Consider the following 21,370-nt stretch of genomic DNA (forward strand, 5'->3'; position numbering starts at 1 on the left):
CCTTTATCTCAGAAAGGATAGGCAGTACTCAGTTTGGCGGTCTAAAAGCCTGCAGATTCGAAGAGATCATTTAATATAAATGCTGACTTAGACTGAGAAGAGTTGAATATTATAAATAAAGATGGTTCAGCTACATCTACACACCCTATATGCGAATAACTGCAGATCTGCATAAAGGCACAGTCCTGAAGTCTTCAAGTCTCGAAACAGACAATTGCAGTCCTGAAAACAAAAAGAGTGCGCAATGCGACAAAGACGTTTACACCCAGATACACTAAAAACCGACCCTGAGATAAAGACAGGTGTTCCTTTAAAACAAAACAATAAAGGTGACGTTACCCAAGTGAACCTAGGACGCATTCTAGATCCTAAAATTTTTATTTGCCTTCACCTTTAACTAAACACCAATAAAGTTCGTAATCCATTTGGCTTCAAACCAACAATAAGAAAAAGCTTCTGCTTTTCTGTTTCTTTCGAACTAATTTTGGGTAAATCCGTGCTATCCTTAAAGTCTACACTGTGCATCACAGTTCTGTTACCTAAACGCAGAAATATCCAATCTTGACGATTGCTTAAAATGTCAAAAGCTCAGATCAAAGCCACAGTAATACCGTAATAACGTAAATAAAAACAATAGAAATCAACTCCAACTTAAGAGAAGTTCCACCAAAATAGGTGCTTTTAAGGTTGCGGTAGGATGTCTCAAGAGACTATTATATGCTAGCAGGAAAAAATAAAATAAACTAATTTCCAACTTAAAAGACTTGTTTCGTAAGTGATGAGATCTCACCACCGAGGAAGCGATATACATGGAAGAATGCAAGTTTGAGATTTACAGTGCAAGTGTTTTGATAACCCGACTGCAGATTAGCTAACTGAAATATGATGACGTGTTGTGTCCTTTACCAATAAAGCAAATTTAACAGTCACGTTTTTTTTAGGCTCATCAGCAATTGCATGAAGAATCTGCGAACATCATCATCTTGTGTCTTTGCTCATTGTTTTCAGCTAGTTTGATAATGCGTTTCGCCAAAATCTGCACAGGAAATGTAAAAAACATCTGCAGATTCTACAAACTTTTATACCCAACAATCTATAAGCCATAGGTGGTCAACTCTTGATGTTTTTATACGGCAAATGTCTTTCATTTTCGTCGTGAGAGAAAAACACAGAACTGGCTGGTGGTGGGAGTGACGCGATTACAAAATACATTTTTGGTTGGGTTGCAAAAATAATGTGAAATAATTAGCAGATTGGCTATCTTAAAAGATAAGGAGTCCAACTCTTTCTAGTTCAAACAGTCAGACAGATCACATGGCGTAAAAGATCCGTTAATCCCCCATCAGTGTTTGAATGACGTTGAGGAGGATTGTAATGTACACTGTTTGAGCACAGCCTGTAGGGGAATTCGATCGAACCGGCCCATCAAAACAATGGTTTTTCAAACTTCAAAGACGAAACAGAGAATGAAGGAGAGTCTTGAGGAGGCTACAACTGGATCAAAGTCTTTCTTTTTGCTCTGAATAAACGCCATATCTTTCGAAGTGAGAATCACTGCATATACGAAAAATGTGGCTTGTTCTGAAGATCGTAATTTCACTGACAAAGTGAAGAGAAGTACATACGGATTCTTACAACAGAATGCATCTGTATGCATTATCGTAGCGGCTTTCTTTCCATCCTCAGGATGGAAAATGTATCTTTACCCACTATGAAAAAAACTAGACTGACCTGGATTGTTATTTCTATCCATAAAAAAGAGGCTGAATAATGCATCCCTGAGGACATTACAGCAGAAGATGATGATGATGATGATGATGATTACAGGCGGTTCAATCGAAATCCCACAGGCAGTGTAGTGTAATACACTGAAAACAATATAAAAGGGCCATTTTAAGACTTTTGGGGCTTTTGGGTTTGTTGGCATGAGTGCAATCGAGGTCAATTCAGTTAACATTTGGGTTACGAGCATTTCTATAACACACAATAACGTGCATCATAACAATCACACTGTAAAAGCCTAAATGAAGCCTAATGTATAAAACATGATACATACTTTTGACCCTCAAAGATAAAACAAAATGTTTTCTGTTGGGTGAATATGCAGCAAGCCTGCGGTTATAGCAAATGATGAGTTTGAACACCGTAAACTCAGAAGACGACAGAAGTGTAAACACCACACCAAGCACAAACAAGAGCGTAACTACCGAAAACGTAGCACATTATGATAAAAACGCAATTTTGAAACCCAAGATAGTGGATTAATGATCATTAAGCAACATAAGCGAGATCATGTTATATGTTGCCTGACAAATACTTAAGACTGAGGATATTTTGGATTCACCCTGATTTACGAGGCAATGGAAAAAGGCTTGTCTCAGGAAAAAGGATACAAAAGAAGAAAATACTCAACAGCAGATACTGCTGTAAAAAAAGAAACTAAATCAGGGCATGATTGTGCAAGTCTGTTGAGGCACATGCACAGTGAATCCCACCCAAACTCCACCCATATTTGCCTGACGGGTGTTGGAGGGTCAGCGGAGGAAGCTAACAATCAGGATTAAGTGAATGCGTGTCGTGTGTTAGACAGCGATGCTGGAGAATCCTGCTCCAGAGGGTTCAACTTGGGACTGGAGCGCCGACTGGTTACCGAGCGCTCCGGTGGTTTGCAGAAGGAGAATCTGAGGTAGAAAGAGCCGGCTAGGAGTGGGCAACTCCGTTCTTGGGCAGATCAGGGCTGCTGGCCACCTGTTCAGAGGACAAACTGAGAGATGACGTCTTGCTGGTCAGTGAGGACATGCTGCTGCTGACGAGACCGCAGTCCTGGACCAAACCAATGGAGCCGTTTAAACCCTCACTACAACAAAAGAGAGAGAGGCGATGAGAACTACTGTGGTGGACAAAATAAACCACATATATGCATTTAAATTTCATTCAGTGTAGTGGATGTAAAACATGTATTTCTGAAAGCAAATTAGTGAGTCTCACAAAACCTGTCAGGACAAATATCCCCCCAAAATAAAAAATAAAGAACAAACAAATACAATTGACACACTTGAAATGTTACTGGTAAAAAAAAAAAGGAGGAATACATATACATATATATATATATATATATTTTGATTTTTTCTTTAAATAATTTTAGTAAGATTCACTGTTATATTTCACCTAAGAGTTAGTGGATGCTCCTCTCGCTGCAAAGCATGTTCGTCTTGTCCGTTTTCGACCGAGATCCGCTTGTACTTGCCATCGTGGTTCTCCTGAAGGCAAAATAATTTAAGCTCAAGCACAGTGATGTAAATCACATGAACTTCCTGAACTTCATCGAGCCTTTACAATAACAAAAAAAAAACACCATACTTCTACAAATGACCTTGCTTAAAAATGGATTTTCTGCTCAAGACACGGCAGTGGCCTCATGAATTATTCAGAGGTAATAGAATATATTAATTATGAATAATTAATAGAAGCTCTATAAATTGCATGTCTCACTAACCATGGCCATCTCCTGTGTCCTCATGTCGATCTCTCTCTCCACCTGGTGCAGCTCGTGACTCAGCTGTTCACTGGACAAACTCCCAGAGGACCAGTCCGCTCGAGGCGGCTGGGACATCACTGAGCTTGGCTTCTGCCAAAGGAGAGGATGAGTCGCTGAATCATGATATTTTTATACACACACACAGTCCTGGTAAACCCTACGTTATGGGGACAAAACGTCCTCACAAAGATAATTTGGTACCATTTAAGGCCTTCAAAATTGGTACCATTTAAAGCCTTTAAAATGACATCCAGGTAGATTGACAATCTCACCTCCAGGCCACGGCTCTGTGTCTGTTGGCTGATTTGCTGGTTGACCTGCTGTAGCTCCATCCTCAGCTGCTCACGTGCCTGCACTCCAGGGGATCTATATGGAAAATATTTTGCTCATTTAGGACATTTACAGATTAAGACTAAACTGAAACCAAGCGATTGCTTGTAAATAGCGGGTCAGGGCAACATACCGCTCGCTGAAGTGCCCCTGAGACGTTTGGTGCGGCTGGTAGGAGTCGCCGCTCCACCCGCTGTGGTTCGCATAGGTGTAGTCGGCTTCAAAAGAAAAGACAAAGACCATTAAAAAAAACTAAATAATCGTGTTGTCCCATTAGCAATGCTGATAAAAAGCAGGAGGAGTTTACCGGTGTGTTTGGCAGAGTTAGGCAAGGGTGGCATCGCACTGTTTGGCGGGTAGCCAGATTTAGACGTGCGTGAAATGACGCCAAAGCGAGACACGGTCGGCAGGGAGCCAAAGGGAATGATGGGGTCGTCGTCTTTCACGTCTGCCGCTCTGCGTTGAAGCTCCAAGCTTTGCGCTCTCAGACTTTTGCCTTTGTCTATATTTTGCTGGGAGAAATGGTTACAATTCAGCTGAAGGACTTAACCAAGTTAGAATATGCTTAAACTCGTTTTCAGCATAATATTATTTAAATATTTATTTATTCCTAAATGTAATATTTAGGAATATTATCAAACTGTTAACATGGAATAAGACTGAACCATGAACAAAAATCACTGGTCCTCTGTTAATACATATATGGCCTTTGGTTTGTCAACAGTATGGTTAGTACAAACTAGACAGAATAAACACTGATAACCTTTTGTAATGGAACAGCCACTGAAAACAGCTCAAAATTGAATGTGAGGGAGAAAACTGGACGAAATCTACTTGGAATGCGAAGCCTTTCAGCTTTAATGAACTCAAATTTACATTTTCTAATGCAATTCTTGCCCATAGAAAATTCTAAATTATGATGCTAAGGTGTTGGTTGGTTGCCAGTAGGGGTTGACGACTTCTGATTTTTTAAAGTCGACATTTATGTGATTAGTCACTGATGACGTCATTGATGAACAAATCAGCTTGAACCTCGAGCCGAGACTCGACTGCGGGTTACTTTGTGCACAGCTACGGCATATGACACAGCGCTGCCCAGAAGGCTATTGCTCCTACATAACATATTATTTTCATCAGCTCTTTTGTCTTTGGGTTGTTATATTTCTCACAGATTTCTGCTGGTTCTAATAAAGCAGCACAGTAAAGGTTACATTTATTGAGAAAGCATTGCATGTGAATTAATTTTACCTGGCAGTGTCACAGTGAAGCTGTGGGTTTTGGTTACTAAGAAATATATGCTAGAACTTTTCAGTTTCTAAGCTATTTTATTGATGATCCACAGAACACGACGTTCGTCTGTTATAGGACAACTTATTTTGAATAAAATTAATATTTGTGTAGTGTTCAATGTTGTTATCAATAGAGATACACGGATGGGGTATTATTTCATCCGCAACCGCATCACATAACTCATCATCCGCACCAATGTTTTTTGACCAGATTTCAAAGCCGCACCCGCCCGCCATCCGCTGATTGTTTTGCGGTCTATGGACGATGCAATGCTCTGCTGATGCGAGCCGCAAGAAAGCCCTTGTCTGTTCTAGAAAGGATGCAGCAAAGATATTTAATGCTAATGTATGAGGCATAGCCTACGCTGAGTTTCATTCATTTACGATGAGATGCGCTCTAGTTCAACTTCACAATGCAATGCAAGTGAACGCGGCGCATCGGAGCCTCAATGTCACGGTTATTATATTGTCTCCTATATTTTTATTTATTAAATACATGCAATTGGTTGATGAAACATGTATTAAAATTAAGATACAATTTGTACAAAACGAAATTCGCTTTAAAGAAAGGCTTTCTAAAAAGCAAAACTTAATGAAGTGGTAAAAATCATGTCTGACGATTTACAAAACAAAACTTCATTAAGTGGTAAAAACCATGTCTCCCCATTGCAAATGTTCATTATTGCAAATGTTTTTCATTTGTTTAATAAATCTCAATGATGGCACATCACTAGGCTATATCATAGCTTTTATTTCTATCTCAAATGATTGGCGGTCGGTCAAGGGGTACTTGGCAAAGAATCAAATACAGTTGGAAACGACGTAGACCATTAATAACAGACTGTTAACATTTGTTTTTAATTAGTATTTAAACATTCTCTATGATAAAAAATGTTTGTAAAAATATTTTAATAACACGGTTTTGGCGGTTATAGAGTTCTAATGACGGTGTTCAACTATAACCGTCGGTCTCACGGTTATATACTAACAGTCACACCCCTAGTTGCTTATAGCCTCGAGTCAAAAGAGCCCATTACTAAGTTTTTATAATATTCTGTTCCCTAGAAATGGCTCTAGAAAGTCTAAAGCATTTTTTCGGCCGTTTTATAATCAGGAATGTGAAAAACAGAGAAATTCACCTGCTTCAGAATCCCTATAGAAAGGCAAAACTTACTGTTTCCATGGAGTTCATGCCCTCTTTGGACTTCATATCCTTGCTGCCGATGTAGGAACCGAAGGTGTCACATGACCAAGGGGAATATGAGGCGGTGTAGTCCTGTTCCCGGAAGTGTCCAAAACCATGGGGGTTCTCCTCCATGTACTGTGAACAATACGGACATGGCAACTCATTACCAAACGCTACCTACTAGGGCTGCAAGATTTCAAATTTCGAACTGGGGAAAAAAAAAAAATTCTAATAAAAATAGTAGGGATGGGGCCGATCCGATCCAGTATCGGTATCGGGACCCGATACCAGCGTAATTCACGTATCGGATTTTCCCGATCCAACCTGCGGAGATATCCGATATCCATGAGTCATGTCTGCGCTCGCTTTAACGTCTGCTGAAATGACTCCAAAAAGTGATTCCCGCCGGCTAGTCTGCTAGCTGGCTGCAAACTGTGGAATGGATTTCCTGAACGGAGGCGCGGCTCAATGAGACACAGAGTTATGAGACACGCCCCCGCTCAGGAAATCCATTCCGCAGTTTGCGGCTAGCCAACAACGTCTGCTGTGTGGATATACTTCACACTGGAAACACCGCAGAGCAAGACAGCAAAATGTAATGTTTGCAAAGCTGTAATTCAGAGTCTTTTGAAGCTCCCTCGCGTCGTACAACACAACGAACGCAATCAAACATTTAAAAAAGCATCACGTTACTGTGCGTTCACACCAAATGCGAATAGCGCGTCAAATTCGCGTCTACCGCGTCTATTTTGAATCCATTCGCGCGTCCAGAGAAAAATTGACGTGCGTAAAAAGCAAAAGTTTGAAGCGAAATTGACGCGCGTCTGAAGCAAAATCCGCTTGTTTGTTTGCACGATGCTGATCGAACATTTAATGCATCGGAGCGAGGATCACCCTTCAGATAGTGTGTGTGTAAGATGTTTAACGTTACACTTGCACTTTTCTTATATTTCAAGACGCAAGTAACGTTATTTGACATTTTGGGAATGTAATAAATATTGACATGACAATCAATCTGAAACCCCAGTTGCATATTTGTTTTCAGAATGGGATTTTTCCTGTTAACAGGATTTCCTGTTTTTCTGACCTCCTTTTCTGACCTTATACTTACCTCAAGAATTTGCCTTTTGGGACATACATGCATACATAGCCTACGTAACTTACATAACATATCATTACTTGCTTGTTGAGAGAAGTTTATTTCAGCATCATATAAAATAAACAATAATGATAATATTAAAGCAAACACAGCTCTGGTATCGGAATAGTATCGGTATCGGCCGATATCCAAATTCAGGTATCGGGATCGGATCGGAAGTGAAAAAATGTGGATCGGTGCATCCCTAAAAAATAGCTCTATATTTGATTTGTAGGGCTGCACAATTTCACTCAATTTTGTGATATATATATATATATATATATATATATATATCATTACAACTATAACATAATAGCAACAACAATAATATTTATTATCATTATTACAAATTATTATTAAATAAAACCATATCTACTATATTTCACTATAAAAATTATACATTTTTTAAATGATTATTATTATTACAAATTATTATTAGATAAAACCATAAATACTATTATATTTCACTAAAATATAATTTAAAAAATATTACAAATTATTATTATAATCTTTCACTGTACAATGATTACTGTAAAATAAGTATAAGTCAAATATAATAATAATTATTATTATTATTATATCTTATTTTGCATTACAACTGTCTGTTTTTGATTCTGAACGTTGAACCAGTGTTTTATTTAGATCAAAAGTGCAGCCCTTTTACAGTCTTCTTTATTATCATTATTATTTATGTGAAATATTCTCCTGGCTTACATGGCTCTGTCCCCTCATGTCCTGAGGGTAGCTGGGGTCGTATGAGTGTGAGGAGCCGAAGTGCGGCGGGGAAACCACCTTTCTCTCCTCCAGCTGGGCCATGATCTCCTGTCTGCGACGGTGCAGGTAGTCTAGGGAGGGCTGAGCTCGTGTGTAGGTATTCTGGGGACACATTATCAGGTTACATTTTCTTTAGGTTTCAAACGGGACCGGTGCAGTTAAAATATTGTAAGCAACGAATCTTACCCTGTGGTAATTCCTGATCTGACTGGAGTGGTTATAGTTCTCAATGGCGTATCTTTCCTGAGCTGATTCCGGTGGGTACGAGCCGCCAGTGCTTTGGGGCTGTAGCGGCGGGGGAACGTCCGGACTCCTTCGGACCAGTTCCTCCCGTGGGGCGAATGTTTGGGGATGGGCGTAGGCTGAATGGCGACGGCCATCGTGGTGTGAAGGGTATCCGTAATGGGAGCTGGGGTTGGCATACTGATGCTTTGAGTAGGAGGAGCTGGAACAAGTGTCCAGATATGGTGGCATGCCTGGATCTGGAGCGGGATGACGGGCGTAGCGTGGTTGGTGGTGGTGGTGGGGATAAGGATTACCTGCTGAAATGAGAAAATTGAAACTTTTTCCATCTACACGTGCAACAATGTGTTTGTTTAAATTTTTTTTGGTGTGTTTTTGTACCTGCAGAGTACTGGGTGGATTCATATTGGGCGGATGGTGGTGGCGGCGCTCTAGTTTCAGGGTAACACAATTCAGACTGGTGTGGTGAATATGGGTAAGAACCTCTAGGCACAGCAGACATGTGCTTCTGCCCGACTGAGCCTTCGCTTGCCAGCCTATGGTGGGAATTCATGAGCATTCCAGATTTTGGGATGGATTCCAATCTGAAAATCAAGAGAGAAAGTGCAGTTAGTCCGCAGTCTCGCTTTTTTAAGATAATAAATATTTTCAACTCAAATCAATATGTCCATTTATGCATTTGTATGGCAAGTAGCTGTGTAAATTACACTATTTTGATCATTTAGTTATTATTTTATACTTTTAACAGTTATAACATTTTAAAAAGGTTAATATTTTATAGATATTTAAAATAGTTATTTTTCACATAGCTCTTAATACATGCAAATTCCTTTATATTTTAGTAAAATAGTCCTTTGCAAGGGGATCATCACATTTGGGGATCTGTGGAGTCAAAAAGTTTGAAACCCCCTGTACTGAGTAGATGAACATGATTTTACCAAGTAAAACATGTTCCTGTCAACCAATCAGATTTGAGGGAGTTTTACAGTTACTGTCAAGTTTAGGTGCTTCTACATCAGTGTTATTCACCTATCATTCCCCTCTGATTTTAGGGGTAAGTTATGGGTTGGGTTTAGGAGTAGGGATAGGCTTAGGACTGTGTTTTTAGACAGCAATGTTGTTCCAGGATCAACAAAAGATGTTGATCCAGGAACATGTCTTACTTGGCAAAATCACAGAGACACCAATCAATAAATCAAACTCACGAGTCTGGAGGTGAGCCAGGGGCACTGTGGCTCCCAGAGTCCATCTTCCCCGGTTTGTGTGGTGGATCATAAGACGGGTCCGAGCCTCTGGAAACCAGGTGGGCCAGAGCAGATCCAGGTCCTGCTGCCAGGATGCCATTGGTGATGGAAGAGGATTTGCGTGGAAGGCCCTCCATCAGCGGCCCCTCGTCAGTTAACAGACCAGAGCCGAAGTCTATCTCGTTCAGCTGGGTCAGGGACTGACTGAGCTGTCGGCGCAATCCCAGACGTTTATTCATCTTACGGTACCTGTCGTCAGAGAAGAGAAGGTTAAGCTGGTGCTAATGCTTATTCCGTAGTATTTAACATCATTAACGTGCCGCTCACTTTTCAAGCTCTTCCTGAGTGTGTGCGAAGGTGCAACTTGCTCCACGAGGACAGCCGCCTTTTTGTTTCATGTCCCGACACATGTAGGTCTTGTATTTGCTGTGCTGAGGTGGCTGTGGGCAGGAAGTGAGATATGTTTACTCGTATTTTTGTGCAAGGTATTTGAATGTTTGCAATCTGCGATTTTGTTTCCGACCTTTCTGAATAAATTAAAGCTAAATAGAAATCTTAAGAAAAAAAGAGTTTCTAAATCTTAAACAGAAAATGCTAATAAGAAATATTATAATAGTATAAAAATACTAAAATCACACTGATATATATAGACAATTAGTCAATAACTGTTTCCATCCACCTATTTTTATGCAAACTTTATATTGCATAAAAAAAAAATGTATCCGATAAGAAGACAAGCGCATAAACTACCCTCGACGCACAACAAAAAAACCCACATGATTTTGCCTCAGAGGATGTGATTGGATAACTGGAAAAACCAGCGGACCAATCGCATCGCACAGCATCTCAAATGTTGGTTTGATCATTCTGAAATGCCTGAGTCAAAGTCTGTCATCAAAATGATTTGGTATAATGCCCTCCCAGTCTTACACGATTGCGTTCCCAAACATCAGGGAACACATGCGTAAACGTCTGCGTGCTCTGAGGCGCAAGTCATTTATGATGTGCGAAAAAGAGCCACAGTTTCTTCCCTTACATTATTACAGATATTTTTTATTTCCAAGGAAGTCATGATTTTGTTCTCTTGAACACATGGGATGGAAACAGTGCTTTATTCGCAAATGTTTTGTGCGATATTCCAATTTTGCGCCCAAGTTAAATTAAAACAAGTTAAAAACACTGGTCGTAAATCATGAGACAATTCTGAATTTGATCAATGATTTAAAGCTATTAATAGGCATTAAAAAATTAAAATGATGAAAAGTTAATATTTTATGTGTGTGATCTGGTTACCGACCTGCTGCTGATCACCTCCCTTCTTGCTATGGTTCTGGATGAAATCCACCAGGCCGTGAACGACGGTCCGCACCGCTTCCAACCCTTTGGCTAGCTGCTCCCATGTGGGCGCAGGGGCATCTATCAGCGCAAAACAACAGGCATAAAAAATCCACACGATTATGTTTTTATGAATGTATAATGGTTGTACTGGCAAATGTGTGAATAGAGCATGCCGACAGGGTCCGACCTGGGCTGGGGTCGATGTCGGCCAGGAGCTCCAGATGGGGTCTGAGGCGGTTGAGATTGGCTGGATCTCCGGTTCTCTGAAGGGCAATGGTGAGTTCCTGAACACTCTGAGCAAATGATGCTGGTGTCTGCAGCTGAAACACACAAAGCCACATAAACACATACTCCACATACCAACAGACAAAATCAACATGTTTTTGTGCACGATGTGACGTTTGCTACACCCAAAATGCGCTCTCTACACAGGGAGGGGTGTTACTGGAGAATTTAAACATGTAACACTGGGTAGTACCTACAGCACCACCTAGTGAAATCTTAAAATAATACTTTTGCGAGTTCATACCTTGTCTATAATAGACTGCATGTGGGACTTGTGGGACTGGTCGCCGTACAGTAGAGATGACCACTGGTCAGGGGCGATACGCAGTCCGCCCTCCATTGCAATCTGAACGATCTGAGAGTCGTGCTCTCTCCGAAGAGCCTCGTATGTGCGAAACTCCTCCTTCAGCTGCATCAAGGAGGAATCCTCATCACGTTTAGTGACCTGAGGTTAAAACAAACAAAATGTTATATATTTAACAAAAAATTATGAGCAGGGTTCCTACACATTTTCTATTTCCATACTTTTCCTGACTCAAATTTCCAAACCTCTACATACAACATTATCTTTGGTATATAGTACAGCAATCTGTAAATATTTTGTTTTCTCGAAGTGAAAACATGCACTCACATGATGAGAAGAAACCTGAAACGCTTTATAACCGACACATATTTACCTCTGACACATTCAGTTTGATACTGTAAATGTGGTTTGATGTTTAACGATCACCAGATAGCAAAGTACAGTCTGATTTAGACGATCATTTGCACCTTTAACTTTTGCTGGTTTGAGTGGTACACACACACATTCAAATACCATACTTTTCCAAACTGCGAAGGAACCCTGAATATGGTAAAGGAAAAGAAGAGGCACCTTAAAGCAGGAGGCCCTGTAGAGGAGCTGCACCACGTGTCCTATGCTGGTTTTTGAGGCCTGAGGAAAACGTGGTTCGAGTCTCTGAACCACGAACAGAACCAGAACCTTCCGTGAGAGGGCCGAACCATCTTCCAGAGCGAGAAGAACCAGCTTCAATGCTTCTTCCTGCATGGCTTTTGGACGACAACCAATTTTCAGTTAGTGCCCACATATGATTTCACCGGCCTGCTATCACGTTATGATGGTCAAATCTTACCAGGGCCGAGAAACTGGCAGCCTCTGGCTCTGACCGCGGCCCACAGGTTTGAGGAGAGCTGCTGGGGGTTCTGGTGCTGGAGGATGAGCTCAGTGACGGTACGTTCACCCAGAGAACGGGCCGCCCGCATGGCCCGAATGCGGCCCTCCTCCTCCACCAGCTGGCAGTGTACCAGAGTCACCAGTTTCCGCTGCATGGGTCTGCTGAGCACGCTCTGAGCGGCGCCATTCAGCCCTGCACCTGCACCTGCACGGACCGAGACCAACAAAAACAAGCGTTAACTGAGCCTTTTCACTCATTACTAAATGACACGAAGGATGATACACATTGGGAATTGTTAGGTATCCAAACACTTGTAAATATATAAAAACTTTAAATAAAAAGATGAATTACAATAATTAATACATTAATTTGGCATATAAATATTTAGCATAATTAAATAAAATATTGCATTTTGAAAATATTAAACCATTTATTATTCCTTTTTGCCTGCAATCACAATCTAATTATGATATTTCTATACATTTTATTACGTATGAATGTTTATGTTGTTAGGTATCCAAACAATTTTTAAAAATAATAAATAATGTATTTATACAAATGTATTTATTTACAAATACAAACATTTATTGAAATAAAATATAAAAAATAACGTTTTTTAATATTCGCGCAATCGCAATACAATTATGATATCTTGATGCATTTGATGATGCATGAATGTTTATGATGAATTACTTAAAAACGATAAACAAGGTGAATTGTTAGGTATCCAAACAATTTGTAAAAATAATAAATAAAAGCATCAATAAATAACAATAAAATTAACTATTACAAAAAATAAATTTTAATATATTACAAAAAAATACAAAAACTGTTCCTCTTTGTGCCGCAATCACAATCCAATTGTCTTAATGCATTTGATGACGAATGAATGTTTATGATGAATCTTTTAAAAACCACTTAAAAAAAAAAAACGAAAATAATAATACCAATTTTCTTTTTAGATCTTTTTGTTTCTTTTTGCGGTGCAATCACAATCTAATTACATTTTGATGACGTACGAGCTTGATGATAAATCTCTTAAAAAGCATATGCTAACTTCTACTGAATAAATGAACAAACGGCAGGGACCTCTGGTGTTGCTCAGGGGTTTGAGATAGAGCGCCAGGTCTTCCACACATGTGCGGGACTCCTCATAGTGCTGGACGTCCTCTGCCGCTGTCAGTAAAGTGACGGGGGAAGGTTTGGGTACCTGCAGGAGAAAAAAACAACAACAACATTTGTCTGTTACCATGCTAAAGATAGTTCTCGTCTATAACGTCTTTCAAGAATTCTTCACATAACTGACCAGCATTTGATGGGGCTGTGAGCATTCCTCTTTTACAGAACACGTTCACACCCACAGCCTGCATCACGCTGAGCAACCATTCTCATTACAACGCGATTAATCATCAAAAACAGAGAGAGGAACGACTTTTTGTTTTGACCATAAGGTTGGGCTGTCATGGTTATGAGGTTTGGCTGATTAAAGGTCATATTAATAACTGCATTTCTGAGTGCAGACTCAGCTTTAGGACTGAAACTTTAAAATAGTACATTGATTTTTAATTATACCATTTTAAATATTTTTTAAAGAAATTAATACTTTTAGTCAACAAGGACACATTAAATTGATCAGAGGTGACAGTAAAGACATTTATAAGTAACAATAGATTGTATTATTGTCTTAGTAGATTGTCAAACTTCAATCAAGCTCCATGTTTATAATAAAAATGTTTATTAGTACTTATAGATCACACATTAATGCCTTATTCTGCATGACCATGTTCTTCATACTTAATCCTACCCAATACCTAAACATAACTACCTTACTAACTAATAAGCAGTAATTAGGAGTTTGAGGAAAAAGCCGTAGCGTGAATTGTAAATTAAACTAAAATTTCTGACTATCATAAATATGTTTGTTTTGACATTTGAAAATGGCAATATGTATAAGAATATATTATATATGGATCTAATGATATGAATAATATGATTGTAAATATTAAAATAGGAAGAAATACTTCCATCCACTTTGTGATTGCCAAGTCTGATTTCCATATTCACTGTAATTTTTTTTTTGGACACATCCCATCTGAAAAATATATTAATATATTAGTAGTATTAGTAATAGTGGTACAAACAAATATTTTACTACTATTTCTGGTCCTTTGCATGAATAAAGACATGCAAGTTTCTTTGTGTAGTTGACAGATTTTTAACAAATATTCCACTGGGTAGAATTACATAATTCTAAATACTGAAATATGAAGATATTTAAAATATTTCTCTTTTTGGTGATTCGAATTTTTGGTACTCATCCCAACTGAATAATACATTAGTAGTAGTAATCATTATTATTTTCCAATAGTAATGTTTTCAGAGCTAATTTCCTAACTTTTTTCTTTACTAATTTTAAGGCAGTCATTGTCTGTGTGTAGTTGACAATTTTTAACATGCTGCTCATTTCAGATTTGGACAAACGCTCTCATCTACACCTCATCAGCTTTGTGTGAAAACCTGAAACGAACCAAAATATCTGCAGTTACGCAAGTGTGAAAGCATGGCATTTTTGTGTTTGCTTAAATTCCCTTATTTGAATGCAGTGAAGCGCTCAATGCCTGCGGTCATCTGAAATAATCGTGACTAGACAATTATGTAATAGTTGCGACAGTCATACCTGTCATAGAGTGTGCAGAATAGAGAAGTATTTTCATAGACAACCCTGGGAATGACTGGCAGATGTTGATTCAAATTCCTGGTTCTTTATTGGTGTTTGTGAAGAACCAGTGTGTTTTTATTGCCTCTGATCAAGCATTCTCACGCTTCGGTATGTCACATCAGGGCTGAAATGCACCCAGACTGGAACGACCGCGAGCTGATCTTTAGAAACCTGACGCCCTTAGCTCCACCTCCCCATGCTGTACCTGACACGTTCTGCTCGTCCTCTTGATTCAGAACTGAGTGAATGCAGTAAACACTGTGATAAACATAGTCACTCCACGAAAACACAACTTGCTGTACTGTTTGCGCGATCGTTATCAAGGTAATTTGAAAAGGGGAAAAAAAGCACAATGTTTAAGTGACAAGGAACCACTGTAGTTTTACTTCCTCATCCTCGCTGTTCAAAAGTTTTGATTGAGATGGGGGCGGGGGGGGGGGGGGGGGCTCAACTTCATCCATATAAGGCAAACAAAGTCAATAAAGTAAAGGTGTTGTGCACTGAGGCGGCACGTAGCAGAGCATTAAGGCAGTGTTTACCAACCCTGTTCCTGGAGGCCCACTAACAACGCATATCTTTGGTCTTCGAGTCTCTACTAAAGATCTGATAAGTTGAATCAATTGGTGTGCCTTCAGGAACAGTGTTGGGAAACACTGCATTGAGGTACAGTCACATGTACAATTGCGAATTTTAGCTGGTGAAATCCAGTCATTTCAATAGGAATCTCTGCAATTGGGAGTTTTGTGTGAAAGAAAATGGTTTCCCTGCCATGTTTTGCTCATGGTCAATTTGGTCATGCAAATTCAGGAGTTTGCATGCGCATTGTAACTGTGCATTAATGTGCCGTCATACTTATTGTTGCTCTGCAAATTTTTGAGGGTGAAATCCAGTGATTTTTTATAGGAATCCGAAAAGAGCAAAAAGTTTTCCTCAGCTCATATTCAAATTGGTTACGAATTCGCGAGTTGTAGGGCTTGTATGGGAATTGTAGCTGTGTATTAAAGGTGCAGTAAGCGATTTCTTGTAAACACTGTTGATATTTGAAATCACCAAAACAAATACGCCCCTACCCAAAACGATCGCACCCCTATCTTGATGCCTCCGCCCCTACAGGTGAGATCTATTCATTTCAACAGCAATGAAGATGATGAAAAGTTTCTCATGCAGAGAACAGATTGGTTTGTAAGTGACTTCTATGTGAGCTGTACTTCACACATTGCTACACAATGGACTTTTTTTATCATGAAATTTTGCTGATGTGACTGCACATTTAGGGTACGTTTACACGACAACGATATGCTTAAAACTGAGTTTTTCCTTCTCTGACACCATTGTCAAAACGATCCACATTCACACAGATCCGCAAAAACGACTAAAAACGCTCTATTCTGCTGCCAGGCCATTAGATGGCGATGAAACACAATAGATTGAACATGTAATACGCATGTGCTTGACGTCATGACGTACTTTATAACCCGTTTTCAAAACTTTGCGTTTTCAGGAACCCAAAACGCTATTGTCGTGTAAATGAACGGCCAAAACGCGTAAAATATTTCACGTTTTTAGTTGAAAACGGTGTCGTGTAAAACCCCTTAGACTCACCTGGCCGCTGACGAGCTGCAACAGCGCAGTGTTGACGGGCAGCTGCTCGATGTCCGTGCTGATGGCGGTCTGGTCGAACGGGCAGGCCTTGCGGTGCAGTTTGTTCAGGCACATTTTGCACACGGTGTGTCCGCAGCCCAGGCTGATGGGCTTGCGGTGGCTCTCCTCGAAGGTTTGCGTGCAGATGGGACACAACAGAAACTCGGTCCATTGCGGGGCTTGCACGGGCATTGTAGCAAAGCGCGGTCTGTGATGCACCGGTCCCCGAAATCTTCTCTTATTGCTGCATTTGTATCAATGTGCGTTTTGCGTAAAGCGATACGGCGGTAAGTCCTAGAGGTTCCACTGGAACCGATAAAGCTCTTCCAAAGATCACAGTTCTTAAATAGTTCCTGGCATTGTGGGGGCGTTCAGCACATAGTGTGAAAAACATAACCTGCAAGACAAAAAAACAAAACAATGAAATTAACCTATTATTTTATTCAAATAAAACATTACAAACACCTTTCTAATACCATACCTAAATTGAGCCTCATTTATGAAACATAAGCACATTAGCACAACAAACTTGTGTGAATCAATGTTACATTTCTTGTTTTTTATGAAACATTTCAATATTTATTTAAGTTATTTGAACATCATTATTTTTTTTTTAATTCATGCCCTTTGTAATTTTTAATCAAAAATACTTCCCCTCCCTCTTCACTGATCACGAGTTTATTGGCGTGAGGGCGGGACAACCTGTCACTCACATGAGATCGACCAATAGCAAACCACAACAATCCAATCAATTCCCAATGGACAAAATCAAGTCCTGCTCCTGCCCCTACATTTTTTCTTGTTCAAGACGCCATTCCATTTGGATATATACGCCACAATAGGGAAGAAAAGACTATCGCAACTTCCGTTTCATGTCGACTTTAAAATAACTTTTGTTAAAGAAAATAAATAAATACTCTCTCATGACAAAATAAAATGGTCTCAAATTAATTAGAGTTTTTTGATACAGAATATAACCAAAAACGTTTAAAATGTGATAATCAGCCTTTAATTAAACATTAAAATCCCAGTAAATAACACTATGACTATTTAAACTGTCATTAACACAAAAAAGTAACATAAAAAAAAAGTCAAAGGCAATAAAACAAAATTCAGTTTTTCATCTTTTTACATAAATTGTCACACTGAATTGTAAAGTAATAATTTAAATTAAATGGTTTCACAAACTCTTTACAAAAAAAAATAAAATAAATTCAGCTCACTTTATAAATAAGGCACAAAAACTTCAATGCATCACTTTTGATTTTAGATCAAATCTCAGGAAAACTTCATGATCTCCAAAACTTTATTAAAAAAAATACTTTTCATACTTGAAAAATAAGTTTAAAAACTGTTTAGTTAATAATCAAGAAAGAAGCAAAGAAAAATTGTACTTGGCCTTTGTTGAAAAAACAACATGATTACAAAGATGAGCCTACAATCACCAGTGCATAAAATCAGATGACATGTTATTTTTGGAAAGATTTTTTTTTCCGTCATCGTAGACAATCTTATCACTGACTCGAGTACAGTAGGTTTATTTTGGTATCAAAGAATACCAACCAGGAAAGATCTTTCAGCTATCATCACATTCAAACTCTTTGGCTTCAGCCAGACAACGCCTCTCCAGCACGACAACATGAGCTTTATAAAACATTCAGACCCGGGAAGTCCAGAACAGCAGCAATAACCTGACTCATCATTTATTACAGCTTACGTCTGCGACTGTACCTTAGCGCTGCCCAATATAGCCATTATATAACCAAAACAACACCTCCGCAGCACAAAACCAAGGGGATTTCAAATGACTAATAATGAGTAAAACACAACTGCTTCGACCGCTCCAGAGGAAGACATCACAAGGAAGCGTTCAAGCTCAAATCAAGTTATGTGCCCCTCGCTGTGACTCATCTAGCAAAGCTGCGTGAACATGTTTTTAGGAGCAAGAAGGCAGGAATACTGACCTAAAGGGAACAGAAACATGAGCCATAACAAAGATCACAGTTTCTATCACACGCGCGGCAGTTGCACACTCATGCTCCATTGACAAAGGGAAGCTGAAAATAAAATGATAGGGTAATAAGTAACACACCTGTTTCCTTTCTGAATGTTGGAAAAGGTGTACAAATCAACACTGAAACTATTCAGATTCAGGACAACACCTGGTCGCAATGACGCCACCAAGAACTTTCGCAAGGATTCCTTTAGGTATTTTTAGCACAAGTTATGCGCAAGTGTGTGAACTGACCCCTTAAAAAAATTAGACAAGTAAACATAACCAAAAAAATATATAAACACTATATATAAATAATAATTTGTATATAATAATATATACATACATATAAACATGTATTGTCTTACCAAATGGGTGCATGTATATGTAACATTCAAATATGTGCTATTATCTTCAGCAGCCACCCAAGCAACAAAGGTACTTCCTCTTGTGGCAGCCATCAAAAGCACCGTTTTAAGAGGCCACACCCACTCATTTTCTTTCTGACATAAATTCATGGTACCAGGATTTCCCAATAACTATATTTACGTTTGGTGGGCGATTGAGGAAATGGGAACCACTATATATATATACACTATTGAATATATATATATATATATATATATATATATATATATATATATATATATATATATAAATAACACACACACACACACACATATATATATATATATATATAGCGAGCTTGCTAGCTTGTTAGGATGGCCACTAGATAGGTGTGTGTGTGTGTGTATATATATATATATATAAATAAATAACAAACACACATATATACACACACACACATACATATATATGGCCATTTGGTATAATGTTAACTGTATTACCCAGCATCTCTAAACAAGGAACTGATGTCGAAAATGCAGTGTAATCATGACATTGTGACCTGTTTGTCAACCTCATGTGACTAATGTGAAGGTAAATGTATGTATTATGAATCAGTAAGGTAATTTACATGCCTGATCCTCATGCATGTGATTCAAAAAGAAAAAAATGTGTTCAGATGCCAATGCAGTCATGGAAAAAACGACCTCAGTTCAAAGCATGTTGACTTATCTCTTGCCATTTGTCTACTGGAAACCCCCAAAAGCAGGATAAAAAGATTTTAAGCATCACTTGATTATCAAGATTATCGAGCATATTTATACAAATCCACGTGATTTAACAATATACAAAACTACATCCATCTTACATTGTGCTAAGAAAGAGACAATAAGCACGTGTGCATCATCACATTCACATTAGATTTAGCAGCCAAATAAGGCAAATCAAATGGATAATTATTAAATGATCCTCCAAGAAACTCGTAGTCAAACACTTCTTGAGAAAATCATATTTCTATGTAATATTTTGCATAACATCGAACCCCTCAGGACAGGAAAGAAAGAGACAAAGCCCTTTGACTAGAGCTGGATATAACTGGAAAATAATAGAAAACGCACGTAAAACTTTAAATATAAGGAACCCAATTATACCTTTAAATATAAATATATATATAATATGTATACATAACCTACTCGTTTATTTAGCCAAATGCCACGCTATAATAAAGAAACATTACTTATTTAAAAGCTAAGATTGTCAATCTGTTATGCTAGTCAGCTCGCAGGTTAATCAATAGCTATTTCTAATAAAACAAAAACACCTTACTAATATCTACCTAGCACCACGAGATGTTTTCTACATATAAACATTGAACATCAAAATAAAAGCTAATATAAATGTGCATTTCGGCAGTTTAAACCGAAATGAAATTTGAATATTAACAGCTAGCCGGTGTGCTAACAAAACAAAGCTTGTAGCGTTCGGCTAAACGTCATATGTTCAGTTAAAACGGAAGTATCGTTAAAACCCTTGGTACTTAAAATAATATTTTGTTAATTTAATTTTTTAAAGCATACAAACTAAATACTAACCGATAGTAACATATATTCTTAGTTTCTTACTGAATAATGTGCTCGTGAGCGTTAGCATTTATGCTACGCCGGTTGATGCGTCTTAGGTAACGCTTACAACGCTCGATTGTAATAGTTTAAGGCGTTTCAGTCGAATTACACCTATATTTAACGATATTCACTGCAGAAATGTCGATTTTAGCGTTTTAAATGGGCTTTTCAAGCTAAGATGCTGCATTCCTAAGCTATAGACAATTCGCATTGTTTTAGCCTCTATAAACGGTATATATAAAAAACAGAACAGTAAAGGACAATAAACCTACATGATATAAGCAGTACAATATATACTCACAATATTTGGTTCAGCTCAATCTTCACAGAAGAAGGGCGAGTTTCGCCTGCTGCTGTAATGAAAGTTTCTTTGGACTGTCTGACTGAGTCTCAGAGCTCAAGTGAGAGAGAAGCCCAGGATTGCGCAACCGGAGATCATCCACAAATCAAGATCGTGTCCTGCATGGAGTTAAGAGTCTCAAAACCGGCATAGACAGTTATTGGTAATGT

General features: G+C 38.6%; 1 protein-coding gene across 4 annotated transcripts; it reads right to left on the bottom strand.

The window, feature by feature from the left end:
• Positions 1 to 1,628: 1,628 nt before the first annotated feature.
• rc3h1a (ring finger and CCCH-type domains 1a) lies at positions 1,629 to 21,278 on the bottom strand. 4 transcript variants are annotated; one of them, XM_079890416.1, is made up of 20 exons: positions 21,162 to 21,278; positions 16,862 to 17,297; positions 13,630 to 13,750; positions 12,499 to 12,738; positions 12,240 to 12,415; positions 11,610 to 11,810; positions 11,268 to 11,400; positions 11,040 to 11,158; positions 10,070 to 10,182; positions 9,704 to 9,991; positions 8,880 to 9,082; positions 8,442 to 8,794; positions 8,196 to 8,357; positions 6,332 to 6,478; positions 4,176 to 4,380; positions 4,002 to 4,086; positions 3,811 to 3,904; positions 3,497 to 3,628; positions 3,169 to 3,260; positions 1,629 to 2,857 (listed from the first exon to the last, which is right to left on the bottom strand). In XM_079890416.1, the coding sequence occupies exons 2-20, from the start codon at positions 17,090 to 17,092 to the stop codon at positions 2,701 to 2,703; spliced, it is 3,252 nt and encodes a 1,083-aa protein (XP_079746542.1). In that variant the 5' UTR covers positions 17,093 to 17,297; positions 21,162 to 21,278; the 3' UTR covers positions 1,629 to 2,700. The 4 variants fall into 4 exon arrangements, with proteins under 4 accessions (XP_079746542.1, XP_079746541.1, XP_079746540.1 ...); XM_079890415.1 differs by having other exon boundaries at positions 8,442 to 8,797; XM_079890414.1 differs by having other exon boundaries at positions 12,499 to 12,744.
• Between the last annotated feature and the right edge of the window lie 92 nt (positions 21,279 to 21,370).

This window comes from Squalius cephalus (genome assembly GCF_949319135.1).
Source record: "Squalius cephalus genome assembly, chromosome: 13".
Taxonomy (NCBI): Eukaryota; Metazoa; Chordata; class Actinopteri; order Cypriniformes; family Leuciscidae; genus Squalius; species Squalius cephalus.